Below are 14636 nucleotides of genomic sequence, written 5' to 3'. Positions count from 1 at the left end.
AGATAATACTATGCTTCATTATTTATGAATTGCTGGTTTTCTTTAGCTATCAAAGCTAGCAATGAAGTTATCACCGTTATTATTTAGCAGCAAATCCTGCCTCCTAGTTACACAGACGCACAAGACCTGAAAAGCAGCAGAACCACTGTTGTTTTGCAGTTCTAAGAAGGCACTTCAGGCACGTTAGGGCACAGGCAAGGGCATGACAAGTATGTTTGGATATTATGTGGATCTGCTGGCCAAAACTCCCTCTTAAATGTGGTAGCATGGCTGCTCCTCATGCAGGCTCTGGGTTGCAGGGGCAGGATGCCATCCCCTCAACACTTGCATGGGTACCCTGCACAAAATTTGTTTGGGATCTGCATGGGGTGGGGAGGGACACTTTGACCTTATGTTTTGAATGAGATAAATTAATGTGCCATAATTTATTGTATTTATCCATTTTAGGTGAGTACATATAGGACTAGATCCTCAACTTCAATGGAGCTACACCAATTTATGCCAGCTGAGGACCTGGCCCATACATTTAAAATCTATTCATTAGCCTCTTTTGTAGATCCAGCTTCTTATTGTTATGCAACTAGTTAAATCACCATCTTTGTATTCACTAAGAGTAACAAGGGATACTATAAGTAGGGTCCTCTCAAATTCACGGTCCTTTTTGGTCAATTTTAGGTGATAGGATTTTAAAAATCATAAATTTCATGATTTCAGATATTTAAATCTGAAATTTCACCAGGTTGTAATTGTAGGGGTCCTGACCCATAGAGGAGTTGTGCAGTGTGTGAGAGGTGCTGCAAGGTTATTGTAGGGGGCGGTTGCAGTACTTCTACCCTTACTTACTGGGCAGCTGGAGAGCAGCGGCTGCTGGCCGGGAGCCCAACTCTGAAGGCAGAGCTGCCACCAGTGGCAGTGCAGAAGGAAGGATGGCATGGTATGATATTGCCACCCTTACTACTGCGCTGCTGCCTGCAGAGATGGGCCCTCAGTCAGCAGCCGCCACTCTCTATCCGCCCAGCTCTGAAGGCAGCAGCGCACAGATAAGGGTGGTATGGTGTGGTATTGTCACCCTTATCTCTGCACTGCTACTGGCAGGGCGCTGCCTTCAGAGCTGGGTGCCCGGCAAACAGTCACCGTTCTCCAAACACCCAGATCTGAAGGCCACGCAGAAGTAAGGGTGGCAATACTGTGACACCCTGAAAATAATCCTGTGACCCCCTGCAACTCCCTTTTGGGTCAGGACCCCCAATTTGAGAAACATTGGTCTCCCCCGTGAAATCTATATGGTACACGGTAAAAGCACACAAGACTAGATTTCACGGTCCATGACGCATTTTTCATGGCTGTGAATTTGGTAGGGCCCAAACTATAAGCAAAACAGCTTCCCAAAGATCTTAAGATCTGACAGACACCAAAGGAAATGATGGGGCCAGGCAGGTCAAATAGATCAATAGTGTCAGCCTGTGATTTGTGTGATCTCCCTTGAAAGAGAAAATAAACCTTTCTTTGTTAAGCAAGAATGACTAAAATAAGAAGAAAAAAAAAGCTACAAATTAGGATAATCCCAACAGCCTTTAATCAGAGAAAGTATTACTTGGGTTGCTTCAAATAGCAACATTTTACACATTTTCTACCATTCCCTCATCCACCCATTACAGAAAATTCATAACTTATCCCTCTAGCACACAATGCTACTCATCCTCATTTTAAGGCAAGTCATACCTCAAGACCTTCCCAAGTTCATTTAAATATGAAACTAGGAGGCTTATCTGTGGAAAAACCTTATAACATATTTCTAATCAATGAAAGTCCTTTGCACTCCAATCCGGGTGAGGAAATGCAATAACCTACTGTACCCAAGAATTAGCTGTTGTCATGGAAACAACTCTCTGGTAGGCAGCTCCTTATTGTTACTATGGTCATCCAGCTGTGGACTCATACTGGAACAGTTACATCCTTGCACCTGAAAATCTCAACTATGTTTTTATACATGAGATACAGTAAAAGGTTAGATGAGTGAAAATTATTTACCCCCAGAGAATGTGACAGTAACCAGAGTCAGGTCCTCCTCTGCATGCTGGATTTTTTCTGCTATAATTTTCAGTATCTCCTGAGCTGAAGTGGATACTTTAGTTTTTACGCTGACATAGGAATGTTCTGTTATATACACACGGCAGAAAACTGCACAAAGGAAGAAAGAAATGTCCATAAATAGATGAGGACATATACTACTAGGAGGTGGAAGAATTTCACAAACCAAACTGTGGCAATGCCTTGGCTGTTATTCTGTTTGACAATAATCTTTGACAGCAGGAGCTACTGTTGCAGTACATTGACCTACAGGCACACGAACCTCTTAACACAAACATCATCATTTTTCCCTTCCTCCTCTCCCTGGGAAATCACAAGGACATAATAAAGAACAGTATAGTGCTTCACCAACATACAGTTAGAATTCCTGTAGATATTTACTGCAGAGCAGGTAATCTCTAACACTTTTATTTTGACAGGTTTCAGAGTAACAGCTGTGTTAGTCTGTATTTGCAAAAAGAAAAGGAGTACTTGTGGCACCTTAGAGACTAACCAATTTATTTGAGCATGAGCTTTCGTGAGCTACAGCTCACTTCATCGGATGCATACTGTGGAAAGTACAGAAGACATTTTTATACACACAAACCATGAAAAAATGGGTGATTATCACTACAAAAGGTTTTCTCTCCCCCCCACCCCACTCTCCTGCTGATAATAGCTTATGTAAAGTGATCACTCTCCTTACAATGTGTATGATAATCAAGGTGGGCCATTTCCAGCACAAACCCAGGGTTTAACAAGAACGTCTGGGGGGACGGGGGAGGGGGTAGGAAAAAACAAGGGGAAATAGGTTACCTTGCATAATGACTTAGCCACTCCCAGTCTCTATTCAAGCCTAAGTTAATTGTATCCAATTTGCAAATGAATTCCAATTCAGCAGTCTCTCGATGGAGTCTGGATTTGAAGTTTTTCTGTTGTAATATCGCAACTTTCATGTCTGTAATCGCGTGACCAGAGAGACTGAAGTGTTCTCCGACTGGTTTATGAACGTTATAATTCTTGACATCTGATTTGTGTCCATTTATTCTTTTACGTAGAGACTGTCCAGTTTGACCATGTCTGTAATCGCGTGACCAAACTGGACAGTCTCTACGTAAAAGAATAAATGGACACAAATCAGATGTCAAGAATTATAACGTTCATAAACCAGTCGGAGAACACTGCAGTCTCTCTGGTCACGGGATTACAGACATGAAAGTTGCGATATTACAACAGAAAAACTTCAAATCCAGACTCCAGCGAGAGACTGCTGAATTGGAATTCATTTGCAAATTGGAGTCATCACTTTAGATAAGCTATTACCAACAGGAGAGTGGGTTTGTGTGTGTGTTGGGGGGTGTCACGGAGTCCCTGGGCGATGCTCTGGAACTGCTCCCCATGAAGCCAGTCAGGACTCTGGGGTAGTCGCCTTTCTGTGAGCAGCCTGTCTTCAGGACACACAGCTCACACAGCTTCCACCTTCCTGGGTCTGACCTCGGAGCATTCAGCATCCTCTGCCCCTCCGTGTGCTTCCCCCCAGCGAGTCCGCTCAGGCGGGGCTCCTAGGGAAGCCAGAGGGTCCTGCACCCCAACTTTGCAGTTGTTTATTAGACGACAGGAATAAGGTTTATTAGACGACAGGAACATGGTCTAAAACAGAGCTTGCAGGTGCAGAGAACGGGACCCCTCAGCTGGGTCCATTTTGGGGGGCAGTGAGCCAGACAACCACGTCTGCACTTCACTCCATGTCCCAGCCAGCCCCAAACTGAAAACCCCCTCCAGCCCCTCCTCCTCTGGGCTTTGTTCCTTTCCCGGGCCAGGTGGTCACCGGATTCCTTTGTTCTCCAACCCTTCAGCTCTCACCTTGCAGGGGGGGAAGGGCCCAGGCCATCAGTTGCCAGGAAACAGGGTGTCGGCCATTCTCTGTGTCCAGACTCCTGCACACACATGCCCTCTAGGGCTCTGCAATGATCATACACCCTTACTCCACCCCCTAGATACTTAAGAACTGCCTAAGGGAAACTGAGGCACCCCCACACTATTCAGAGGAAACATTAAGAACAGTCCCACTTCGTCACATCTCTCCCCCCTTCGAGATCGAACTGAGCGGGGTCACTTTAGCCGGTGACCTGGGGAAGTTCGAAGCCACCAACGTTCCCATGGATGCCCCAGCATCTCTCCCATTCCTTGGTAGGAGTTACACCAGGCCCTTCCAGTTTCATACCCTCCCTTAGGTCAGGGGTGGTCGATAGCACTCGCAGGCCGCATGTGGGAAGGTTTATGCAGCCCATGCCCTTTGGCCACCCCAAGAATGTCTCCCCATTGACCATCACCTTCTGCTCCCACTGGAGGTCCGAGGGGCCTGGCCCCAGGAAACTCCACACAGACATATAGGTTGGGGTCAGGAGTGGGAGCCTGTCCATATCCCCAACCATCTGGCTGACGGAGTCTATGGCCTTGGGACCCAGCAAGGGAGCTAGACACCGGGGCTTTTCCGCAGGGTCCCCTTCGTTCAAATCGCCAGCCTGCTCAAAGGCAGTGAGGTGGGCATCCACCCCCCCCCTCCTTAACCAGGGGCAGCAATTTAGTCTCGAGGTTCCCTGCGGAACTGGCCCCCCGGGATCTATCCCCACTCACCCCTGGGAGGTCCCCTAGGCCTCTCCGCCCCACCACCGCCAGTTCATGCTGCTGCTGCTTCTGCAGCTCTTTCTCGGGCTCTCGCTGTCTCCCACAGTCCTCTTGCTCTCTCGGACTCAGCTCCAATCCCGTCTGTCTCGATCCCCCGATGGGGAACCCGATCGTGAAGACCCCCGTCTGGTCGGGGACAGGAGTCTTGGCGATGCCTGGCTCCCACTCCAGCTGCTCCCAGATCCTGCTATAGCCCCAGTTGGGGTCAGGAATCTGTTCCTTAGAGCGGTCATCCTCCTCCAGCTGCACGATTAACTCTGCTTTGGTGAACTTTCCAATGCTCAACCCTCTCTTTTTGCACAGGGTTACAATGTCCTTCTTAAGGAGACGGTGACAGGCCATCACTCCGCTCCTCCCAAGTTGTTTTGGACTCACAGGCCCGTGTGTTCTCAGCTCCCCACGGTTTCCAGGGAGAACCCCTAGTGTGCCAGCCCTTCTCGAGGTCACCACCTCTTTGCCAGGGTCGAGCTGCAGACTCCTCCGCCCCTGAGACTGCTCACTGCAGTCCCCAGGGGGACCCCATTACTGCACAGTCCTCGCTGGTCACACACTCCCAGGGGTTAACCGCCCCCCGAAACCGCTCCTTTCTGAGCCTTCAGCAGGCCTGGTCCTCGGCAATTCCCCTTCGTGTTACTGCTCCCCAGTCACTTACTGCAGGAAGCGCCATCCACGGGGTGCAGTACATCCCACCGCTGCCACCAGTTGTCACGGAGTCCCTGGGCGATGCTCTGGAACTGCTCCCCATGAAGCCAGTCAGGACTCTGGGGTAGTCGCCTTTCTGTGAGCAGCCTGTCTTCAGGACACACAGCTCACACAGCTTCCACCTTCCTGGGTCTGACCTCGGAGCATTCAGCATCCTCTGCCCCTCCGTGCGCTTCCCCCCAGCGAGTCCGCTCAGGCGGGGCTCCTAGGGAAGCCAGAGGGTCCTGCACCCCAACTTTGCAGTTGTTTATTAGACGACAGGAATAAGGTTTATTAGACGACAGGAACATGGTCTAAAACAGAGCTTGCAGGTGCAGAGAACGGGACCCCTCAGCTGGGTCCATTTTGGGGGGCAGTGAGCCAGACAACCACGTCTGCACTTCACTCCATGTCCCAGCCAGCCCCAAACTGAAAACCCCCTCCAGCCCCTCCTCCTCTGGGCTTTGTTCCTTTCCCGGGCCAGGTGGTCACCGGATTCCTTTGTTCTCCAACCCTTCAGCTCTCACCTTGCAGGGGGGGAAGGGCCCAGGCCATCAGTTGCCAGGAAACAGGGTGTCGGCCATTCTCTGTGTCCAGACTCCTGCACACACATGCCCTCTAGGGCTCTGCAATGATCATACACCCTTACTCCACCCCCTAGATACTTAAGAACTGCCTAGGGGAAACTGAGGCACCCCCACACTATTCAGAGGAAACATTAAGAACAGTCCCACTTCATCACAGGGGGGGAGGGGAGAAAACCTGGATTTGTGCTGGAAATGGCCCAACTTGATTATCATACACATTGTAAGGAGAGTGATCACTTTAGATAAGCTATTACCAGCAGGAGAGTGGGGTGGGGGGAGAGAAAACCTTTTGTAGTGATAATCACCCATTTTTTCATGGTTTGTGTGTATAAAAACATCTTCTGTACTTTCCACAGTATGCATCCGATGAAGTGAGCTGTAGCTCACGAAAGCTTATGCTAAAATAAATTGGTTAGTCTCTAAGGTGCCACAAGTACTCCTTTACTTTTATTTTGGATACTTTGAAGACAAGTTTCCTCTTCTCTCTTTTTCCTTTTCAAGCTCAGCTGTTGATATTTTTTGCTTCCTTTCTTTCAGGATCAGAAGAATCATAATTCTTTCTGTATACTTCAGATCTTCCACCTTGCTTATTTTGAACTTCACCTTTGAAGTTCTAAGAGTGGCTCTCTCTAGTCTTCCTCCATCAATCCATTTATCTAACTTACCTAGCTAGCCATCCAAATCACATACACATCACCATAACATCTTAGCAGACGTGGGGACTGTTCTAACAGCAGTATAATTAGTTCAAGTACAGCTCCTTTTTGGAACATGTGCATCACACCTGTAAGGGACTGATCTGGAGAACTGCCAAAGTGCCTGTAACTTCCATTGAAGTCAAAGGGAGATTCAGGTACTCAATAACTCTCAGTAATAACCTTTCAGCTGGTCTAAGGAGAAAGAATTCAAAGGTCTATCTTGAAATGGGTTTGTCTGGCATGACAGTAACCGCATCGTCATAGGATCAGCTCAGTTAGTACTTCTCTTGTTTCTGTTACAAAATTTCAGGCACCCAGGTTTTGCAGAACTGAAATCTTAGTCAGTCATGTGGATTGTAGTAGTAATGTAAGAGAAGAGAAACACACCACCAGACATGTATAATCAGTATTTCAAAAATGACATCATCTGTCAATGAAGCTCACTACCAGAATGGTCTTTATTTTGTACTCACTTTGGTGCTTCATTAATCATTGTTTTTTTTAACCTATAATTTAGTTTTTTTTCCTACAGACAGACTGAGACAACAAAAGTATAGAGATGATCCTTTCTCTCCTCTACAAATGAGATTTCTTTTGTCTCTACTGACAGATGTATACAACAATAGCTCTGCCTCTGCTTCACAAACCTTTCCAACTGCAAGGCATTTTCATTAACTTATGCTACACTAGAGGATGTTGGTCAGCAACTTTACTCTAGTGAAAAACCACAATTTTGTTGTTTGAAGTAGAGGAGGAGAGAGAACCTTAAATTTTAACCCTTACAAAAACATCTCAGTTGGTTGATGTAAGAATTTTTTGTTAGCCTGTCTCTGTTGGCAGGCAGTAAATCAGGTGTTCATCCTGTGACAGAATCTGTCTTTGGAATAGCTAAAAGTCATGAAAAGGTACACATCATCTTTATGATACCAGCTGTAAAAAAAAAAGGGGGCAGGGTGGGAATTGACAGGATTATTTGACTTCCCTATGGAAAGTGTTATCAGACCTGCCTTACAATGGTTACCAGAAAAGCCAGTGGCTGAAATGTCTTCCCCCCTCCTCCAGGATTCTCTGCCATTGGGGGTGGGGGAGAAGGGGCAGTGATGGGGACCAACAGCAAACACAATCTTTAATTTTAAATTGGGCCAATAATGTCTCCCTTACTTTAAATGGATCTGGACCACACTAGATGTCAGGTACTCATGAACTGTCACCTTTACGGCCTGCCCAAACTTTATTCCCCACTCATATTTTGAATGTCACATCTGTGGTTGCTATTGCTATGGAGCCACTGAAAGCCTAGAGATGCCACGCTGCACCTACTTTACGAAGTACAGAACAGAACTCAGAGTCTAGGGGAAGTAGGGTGTGGACTAAGTTAGTTTTAAATCACCTTTGCACTATTCTGATCCTGGGCTGCTCCCCGGGCCCAAGAGGCCTCCAGTATAATTTAGACCGAGCTGGAGGTCTGTGTAAGTTACAGCAGCCTCCCCAGAATGCCCTATGGACTGCAGCACTACCTGCAGCATCCACAACCCTGATATGTCTCTCCTGACCACAGCGCCCCATCCTGGCACTCCAAGGGTGGAAGTCTTATGACTGTCTGCTTCAGTTCCTACTTCAAGAGAATCTTCCTCCAGCTGCATATGGGGCTTTGAGGGCCCCTTTATACTACTTTGGCCCTTTTATATGTCATAAAGGAGCCAGAGCAGGGGTGAGGATCTCACCGTGAAATTTTTAGAGGTTGTCTTGTGGGCCTGAAATCCCAACAAATCTGAACGTCAAGCCACAAGTTAGGTAGTATAAGGTAACCCTAGAGAGCTATAAGGTAATCCTAGAGAGCACCACAGGGAAATACTTCTCTGAATATTTAAAGAGCACAGTTATGATAAACATAAATGGGCATTAATTATACTCTGATCTGAGTTGAACTTGTAGAGTTTTTGGACCTTCAGTTACCGTTGTGGACTAGAAAATGTTGCAGGAGTGACTTAATAAAGTGAGGGACTTCACTCTGGTGTTCTCTGCTTAAGCATGGGTCTAGTGTCTCTATACACAGTAGTTTCACCTCACACAACAATCTGGAGCCATAATATAATTGTCCTCTCTCCCTCAGTCCCATAAAGCTGTCAATGCATAATGCTTCACTTTATTATTGCATTACCAACAATGAAGGCGAAGTGCATTTTGTAGTGGATGATATTAATGTGAAGGGGCGTGTTGCATTCCACTTGCAAACAAGTTTTGGGGGAGAAGATTGTAACAATAGATATTGGAGCCAGGAGCCCTAAGGTGACAGGAATATTAACCTTTTGCAATCTGGAGCCATATCAAAAGCCTGGAAATAAAGTCCAATCTCTTGCCAGCACTCTTGTGAGTCACATACCTTTGTTACTGAGATGCTGGGGTGGGAAAGGAAGAGAGGAAAAAAGGGGCCCCTGAGACATCATGTTACAGTTGGAGCCCTGCATAAGGCATCAGACAGAAATGTATTCTCACTGCATTAGATCTTTCTTTTTTTATAGTTCCAGGTTATTATTCAGAAGTTGTAAGTTTGTAATTGAAAATGTTCCTTAAGGGAAGCCTTTATGTAGAAATATTCTTGTACCAATATTTAGAGGTGTTGCACTGAGCTTTTCCTCTAATGCTTCTAAATCATACTTACTTTCCTCTGTTTCATTCATGGTGCCTTTGTGCTGATGCCAATTCTCCTTGAGACTGAATTGGTGGAAAAAGGCTTTATTCTAAGAAGGGATAAATAAATTAAAAAAAGAACAATGAATGTATGTGTTCCTGCCCTTTACAAAGCAATAACTGCATGTAGAACGCTCTAGATATGTCTAGCCAAAATGTGTTCATAGGAAATCCACCCATCCATTGTTGGACAAATAAAGTGGGAGTTGTCTTACTTAACAACAACAATAGAGGTGGGGAATTCTGAGGAAGTTAAACATGTCTAGGCTAAGCAGTGCAAACATTGCAAGGGGCTCTAATCACATTCACAGTTCATTTCTTACATACGGTCCTAAATAGCAACTGTCAATTGGCCTAGTCAGCAATTTCTCTACAATCTCATTTTCTGCTTTCTACATTTCCAAAATGATATTTTTAAGCTTATTATACACCTCAACTTCAGTCCAGTGAATTTCATGAGCACAGCAATTCACTGCCATGTAGCGCTTATGTTGACACCCCCCTTTTGTATCCTTTCCTTCTAGTTAAATAGGCACAAATTCATGTTTCTGTGTGTGTGTGTCCCTGTCACAGCACAACTCCCTTTACTCTGACTGACTACCTGACATTTGTAGCCAATGTCTTTGCTAGATTTGTTTGTGTCTGTCTTCCTGAATTCAAACCTGTATCTATCCAGCCAGGAAAGGGCATGCTGTTAGGCTCCTATTGAATGCTGACATCTCAAAACATGTTGTTAAAATGCTAATAATGTCACAGCCACTTTAGGTCAGCACACACAGCTGAAACCAGAGCTGTGCTGGCTGGGAGAAAAAAAGCTTTTAGCAGCATTGCAGGCCTAGACTCTCGGATGTGTCCTGTCATGTTTTTGGCCAACAGTCATTTTTAATTAGGCCGAGAAGAGGTTATGAGCAAGCAAGCAATGTAAAAGTCAAATATATGTATCCTGTATTACCTTTCTGTGAGGTGAATATTCATCTACAGTGCTGAAACAAAGGGATAATTTGAGTTATTCATTCTATCCAAAGATTAGAAAAGGAATTTGCAGCCAGCCAAAAGTTTATAACATAATATACTCACTATAAAGTTAGTGCAGAGTTCCTTCAGTGCAAGTTGAGGTCACCCAGTTGCACCCAGGAAGAAGTTAGTAGATCATAGGATCAAGCCCTAGCATACTACACTAAAAGCCTTAGGGCCAGATCCTCAGCTTATGTAAAGTGAAACTATGCTGATTTACACCAGCAGAGATGTACATTTACAAAAGGTGTGTCCAGTCAATGTCCTTTAACATATTTCAGTGCGCACAGTGTACTTGGCAAAGTGGTTCACTGTGAACATTCACATTTTTATATGCCAGTACAAGACAGAGCATGGACTAGTGGTCAGATCAGGGAACTCGAGTCAGGAGTTCTGGGACCCATTTCTGTTTTTGTTAAAACTCCTTTAAACTCAGGGGTTGTCTACATATACAGCTATTCAGTAACAGCTATGCCTGAATAACTCCATGTGTAGACACACACATTCTAGAACAGTTAAGCTAAATAAGAACAAGTAACTCTTGTTTTGGAATATGAGAGTCCACAACATGAAGTTACTCAATAATAGCTGTTCCCGAATAGTTCTACATGTAGACAAGCGCTCAGGCTACCTCTGACCTAGTGACCCCTTTAGGAAACTTAACCAATCACAGAAACGTAGCAAACCTTAGGAAAAGTGAGATAGTCCATATAAACAATGATTTCACAGATTTGAATGTAAATATCTAAATATCTAATTACACCAAACTGTGAAAGTTTCATGGTATGAGTGATTGCAAAACAGACTTTTGAGGCTATAAGAGTAACAACTGCTGGATAATGATTTGCTTTTAATAGGTTGAAACCCATTTGTTTAATCATATAATCTGGGATGAAAATATAAGTGCTGCAAACTTGTTTGATACTACAGAAAACAAATAAGAGATTCATCCCTAGCGATAAGAACTGGTCACAGTCAATGTCAAAGCTCTCTTTGATCTCAACATGATCAAGTAACAACAAAAAAATTCTACTTACTTGAAACATATGCATTAAAATGTCTTTTAAAAATATAATTAGTATTGAAGAACAAACTTGCCACGTTAGTTGCAAAAGAGGGTTAAGTAAATGTTTCATGGTAAAAGAAGTCCTGCCCACTCACAAACAATACAGTATATTGTATCAGTTATTTTAAATAATTCATTGCTAATTACTGGTAAGGCTAAAATATTGTCACGGAGGTCACAGAAGTCACAGAATCTGTGACTTCCAGAGACCTCTGTGACATTTTCCACTTCAGCCCTGGGGCAGCAAGCCGACGGGGGCCCCACAGCTCCAAGTCACTGCAGGGTGGAGGAGGATGAAGGAGGGCACCCAGGAGTTCCAAGCTGCTGCGGGCAGCAGGGGACACCCGAAGCTCCAGCAGCGGTGGGTGTTGGACCCTCCTGCCTCCCCATTTTGTCAGTTATTTTTAGTAAAAGTCAGGGACAGCTCACAGGCTTCCATGAATTTCTGTTTATTGCCTGTGACGTGTCCGTGACTTTTACTAAAAATAACCATGACAAATGGGTCATATTTTGCCACACTTACTCACAATGAGTAGTACTCTACTCCACAAGTACTCTACTCTCACCAAAATTAATGGGAGTAATTGTATAGTACCTTACTCCACAACATGAGAAAAATTGGACTAATTTGGCTTTATGTAAAAAGAAAGGTTATTTATACAACACCATGGCTGTTGTTTTCCTTGTACTGTAGTTATATTACTTATCCTTTCGTCTTTCTCTGTGCTAAAGAAAAACGTAAATAAAAAAAGTAAATTATACCCAAAAAAATGAGGGTTGACCAAAATCGATACTTACTGACGACGATGCATTCCAAGTATCTTTTGAAATTCTTTCAATTCCTTCTCGAGTATGGGATATTCATATACATCATCTAACACATTTCTGTATATTGTCTGAAAGAATAAAAAAGGGTATCTGCACATATCTTGATGACTGAAAGAAATATTATATATCATATCAGCAGCCTCCATCAAATGAAGCATTACCCTAATAAAATAAATTCCAGGAATGTTTTAAAATGGGTCCTGTAATCCAGACAGTTCCTGTTTAAATAACTAAACCAGTCAGTGTCTGGCTACTGTACGGAGAAGTATTCTTTGTATACCATAACCAAAGGATAGCGCTAAGGTGTCAGCAGTCTGTGGAAAGATTTAAAACGGCACTTTTGTTTGTTACTTTAAACCTGGTTTAGCTCATACCAATCTACTTTTAAGCATGAAAATAGATCACACCATCATCACTCGATCAAAACAATGACAGTAATAATAATTAATCAATTGATTTGACTACTAAGATTAGGAGTATTTTCATTTATTTTCTGCATTTACATCCAAAAATTTTCTAGTCCCAAAATCTCTCACATGGAAATGACAAGATGCTCCTAGTCTCAAATTAACGAGCAAATAAATCTTATGTTCTTGATTTTTTGCATTTCCTGAATGTCATTATTCAAACCCTTCTGAGAGCCTCAACTAATTATGGAAGACATTTGACCTTAGATATAAAGTAAACAAATTAAACTGACTTTGACACTTGAAGTCATTATGGAGGCAAACATTTTCTCTTTGATCTTCTATACCCATCTAGAAGTTTATACAGAGTTTCTCCTGGCTAACAAATGGGGATCACATACTAAAGGCCAAATTATCAGCCCAACTTCACAAACTGTGGGCATAAATAATTTTGGACTGCAATTTCATATGCAATTTTTTCAGGTGCAATTCAGACCAACTGAACATTAGCAGTAGCAGTAGAGGTACTGTGGTGGTGCCTTAAGCCACAGTCAGAGATTGGGGCCCAAAGTGCTTGGCTCTGTAGATAAACACAGAACAAAGAGACAGCCCCTGCCCCCACGGGCTTACAATATAAACCAACATTTAATAAAATGTAAATCCCCCATTGTTGGCGCAGTTGGTGCCCAACTCCTAGCACTGTTTTACACATGGAATGTCCCTAGAGCAGAAACCCTGGGGCCCCTACTTCTATGTGCTCTGCACCAGTCACAAGGAACTCAAATAGCAAAGAAGCCCAAAATTTTCTCCAAGATTAGTTTAGCATTGCAGGGTTCTTAAGTTTACCATGAGTGAATCCATAACAGAAAGTGCCTCCAACCAAGTCCCTAAATGAAGGTAAAGAGTTTTACTTCAGGAAAGGAGAAGGAGCTCAGGCAGTCTCCCAAGAGAATTCCTTCCTTCCATCAGAAGTAGGAAATAGACAGATCTAGGCCCAGCATAGCATTACTATTTTAATGACAATCAAGCTACAGTTGCAGTTAGAAATCACCGAGACAGGACAGTAAGGGCTTGTCTATGCAAGAATACGCAAGAGTCCATATCAGAGGGGTGTAAATTCTAGTGTGCAAAAGTATATCACGCAGTAGTTAGCCCATATGGACTCTGCTGGTCCCTAGTATGTGTAATGTAGTTCCATTTCAAACAGCAATTACATTAATATGCATTAGTAACTTTTAGTCCACACCAGCAAGGTCCACATAGGCTACTTAATGCGTGACACACTAGTGTGCACTAGAAGTTACACCCTGCTGATGCAGACAAATGCATCATACAGACAGACCGAACACTCCTTGCTCATAAGTAAGGCAGAAATTTAGGGCATGTCTACACAAGCACTTACTGCACATCAAGCTGGAATGTAAATCTACAGTTCTCCAGCATGCCGCCCACTAACTATCCATCTGGGCCCTGCTGATCTGCACTAAAAGTTCCTAGTGTGCACTGACATACGTGCCATGCAGTATGTGCTTGTGTAGAGAGGCCCCTTCTTTCTCAAAATGCATAATGGAGTTACCAGGGTATCTACGAGCACCTGTCAAACAGTACAGAATTGATGTTCTGTGGTAGGCTGATGCAGTGTTTGCTGAAATGGGCATAAAATGCTGTCCCAGTCTATGTTATTTGGAACCCTGATTTGGCAAGTTCTGGACCGGTAAAGAACATGAGTACACCTGTGGATATTTCCTTTACCTGTTAATTTTTTTCTTCAAAATATTAGTCTAGAGCTCCTCCCTTTAAAGATTACCCACCCTTTTACAAGGTTTCGTATTAGAACTCGGTGTTTATTTCCAGTGTCTCACATAACAGATATTCAGTTGAAACTTAAAAATCAATGAGGCATTAA

The 14636-nt window shown here is 43.9% G+C and overlaps 1 protein-coding gene across 4 annotated transcripts in view; it reads right to left on the bottom strand.

Annotated features, from left to right (window-relative positions):
* The window catches only part of RAPGEF5 (Rap guanine nucleotide exchange factor 5), a 228238-nt gene that overhangs the window by 29776 nt on the left and 183826 nt on the right, over positions 1-14636 (bottom strand). For all 4 annotated transcript variants that reach the window (XM_048838363.2, XM_048838364.2, XM_048838365.2 and 1 more), the window contains exons 14-17: positions 12294-12391; positions 10368-10398; positions 9387-9465; positions 2032-2181 (exon numbers count right to left, since the gene is read on the bottom strand). In XM_048838363.2, coding sequence (XP_048694320.1) covers positions 2032-2181; positions 9387-9465; positions 10368-10398; positions 12294-12391 — 358 coding nt within the window. The remainder of the gene's footprint in view (positions 1-2031; positions 2182-9386; positions 9466-10367; positions 10399-12293; positions 12392-14636) is intronic.

Source organism: Caretta caretta, chromosome 2 (assembly GCF_965140235.1).
Source record: "Caretta caretta isolate rCarCar2 chromosome 2, rCarCar1.hap1, whole genome shotgun sequence".
Classification (NCBI taxonomy): Eukaryota; Metazoa; Chordata; order Testudines; family Cheloniidae; genus Caretta; species Caretta caretta.
The sequence above is the reverse complement of the archived record's forward strand: the minus strand, read 5'-3'. Positions and strand labels throughout refer to the sequence as shown.